Source organism: Etheostoma cragini, unplaced genomic scaffold (assembly GCF_013103735.1).
Source record: "Etheostoma cragini isolate CJK2018 unplaced genomic scaffold, CSU_Ecrag_1.0 ScbMSFa_1147, whole genome shotgun sequence".
In the NCBI taxonomy this organism is placed as follows: Eukaryota; Metazoa; Chordata; class Actinopteri; order Perciformes; family Percidae; genus Etheostoma; species Etheostoma cragini.
The window spans coordinates 1-1973 of NW_023265171.1; the positions used below are offsets into that span (position 1 = coordinate 1).

At 43.3% G+C, this 1973-nt stretch overlaps 1 protein-coding gene across 1 annotated transcript in view; it reads right to left on the minus strand.

Annotated features, from left to right (window-relative positions):
- Window positions 1-930: 930 nt before the first annotated feature.
- The window catches only part of LOC117939802 (semaphorin-4G-like), a gene marked incomplete at its 5' end in the record, with an annotated part of 2111 nt that continues 1068 nt past the window's right edge, over window positions 931-1973 (minus strand). Inside the window, 2 exons of the mRNA XM_034865246.1 lie at window positions 931-1324; window positions 1815-1973. Of these exons, the coding sequence (XP_034721137.1) occupies window positions 999-1324; window positions 1815-1973 (485 nt within the window). The remainder of the gene's footprint in view (window positions 1325-1814) is intronic.

The following is a 1973-nucleotide window of genomic DNA, read 5'->3' on the forward strand; positions in this document are numbered from 1 at the left end:
CTCTCTCTCTCTCCCTCTCTCTCTCTATATCTCTCTCTATATCTCTCTCTCTCTCTCCCCCCCCACCTCTCTCTCTATCCACAGAGATTTGAACCACTTCTCGTCACATTAAATCAGATTAAATTAAATCTTCTCTGACTTCATTTCAGGAGAAATTATTTTCTGAGAAAATGTCATAAAAGCGTTTGTTTTTGTTATGATTATCTCTCCAAAGTAAAACAGCACATTACTAAATAATAAGAGAAAAAAGGTTGACACATTTTGAAAAAAAAATTCTACATATTTTAAGAAAAAAAGTCAAAATATTTTGAGAATGTGTTTTGAAATGTTTTTAAAAAAAAGTCAAAATATTTGTTGAATTTTTTTTGATTTTTTTTTTTAAAAAAGTCAAAATATTTTGAGAATGTTTTTTGAAATGTTTTTAAAAAAAAGTCAAAATATTTTGCGAATTTCTTTTGAAATGTTTTAAGAAAAAATTTCAAAATTTTTTGAGAAAAATTTGGAAATGTTTTAAGAGAAAAATCACAAGATTTCAACCAATATTTCTGATGTCAACCTTTTCCGTTCTTATTTTGAAAGACCCATTTTCTGTGATGAAAACAAACTGAAATGTGAAATGTGACCCGAGGACAACGTGGGAAAAAAGTCAAAATATTTTGAGAAAAGAACTCCAAGATATTATTATTAAAACAGACAAAGTTTCCTTTTCTTTTTTAAACCCTAACCACACCCACATACTGCCATTGCCAACAAAACAAAAGCAAAAAAATAAATAAATTTAAAAAAGAGGAGGATGAGGTGGAGAGATGGAGCATCAAGTATCAGACAAGGCAACAGATTAAAAAGGTGACTTTTTTTCCGAGTTTTGTCGCTTTATCGGCCATGTTTGTAGTTCCCATGTTAATAAGAGCAATAGAAACTGGAACAATGTCCCCCCAGACCAGGACATGTCCTCGGCGGCCAATCACGCGCTCAGCGTAGGATTACGATCCGAGTCCTTACTCCACCTTCACCTCGGGCCCGGCGTCCTCGGGGCTGCTCAGAGACGGGACGCTCTCCAGCGATTGGTTGGTGTTGCCGCCGTCCCCCGGCCCGACCAGGGGAGTCTTTTTGAGTCCCGTTTTGCGTTGGCGCCACACGTGGACTCCACCGAGGACCAGGGCACAGACGCAGGCCGCCAGCAGGAGGGACACCACCACCAACTCGCTGTAGAAGCTCTTCTCTGGGACAGCAGCCGCCCCCCCCGACCGGGCGTCTGTCCTGGGGTTCAGCACGAGGCCTTCGGTTGGGGACGCGTCACTCCGGTCCGTCGTCTCCTGCACGCCTGAGGACGAGGACAGAAACATTCTCCTTTAGTAAAAGAACGGTGAGAAGTCTCCATGCTCGGAGGTTAAAAACTTTTGGGGACAGGGCTGTCCTCTGACAAGGACGTCCTTGTCAGAGGACAGCCCTGGTTGCAGACTATACACATACACAGTGTCTCTGTGTCCCTGTACTTACCTGGAAGTGTCTCTGTGTCTCTGTATCTACCTGGAATTGTCTCTGTGTCTCTGTATCTACCTGGAAGTGTCTCTGTGTCTCTGTATCTACCTGGAATTGTCTCTGTGTCTCTGTATCTACCTGGAATTGTCTCTGTGTCTCTGTATCTACCTGGAAGTGTCTCCGTGTCTCTGTATCTACCTGGAAGTGTCTCTGTATCTACCTGGAAGTGTCTCTGTGTCTCTGTATCTACCTGGAAGTGTCTCTGTCTTTACCTGGAAGTGTCTCTGTGTCTCTGTATCTACCTGGAAGTGTCTCTGTGTCTCTGTATCTACCTGGAAGTGTCTCTGTGTCTCTGTATCCCGTTTTAGATGTCTCCGGTTCTGCGGTGAAAATGTCTTCGTAGGATTCATCTTTGCTGTCCTTCTCATGGTGTTTTTCAGCGTTGGGAAAGGGGCTGAAGGAGCGCGGGGGGGGCCTCTGCGGGGGGGCAA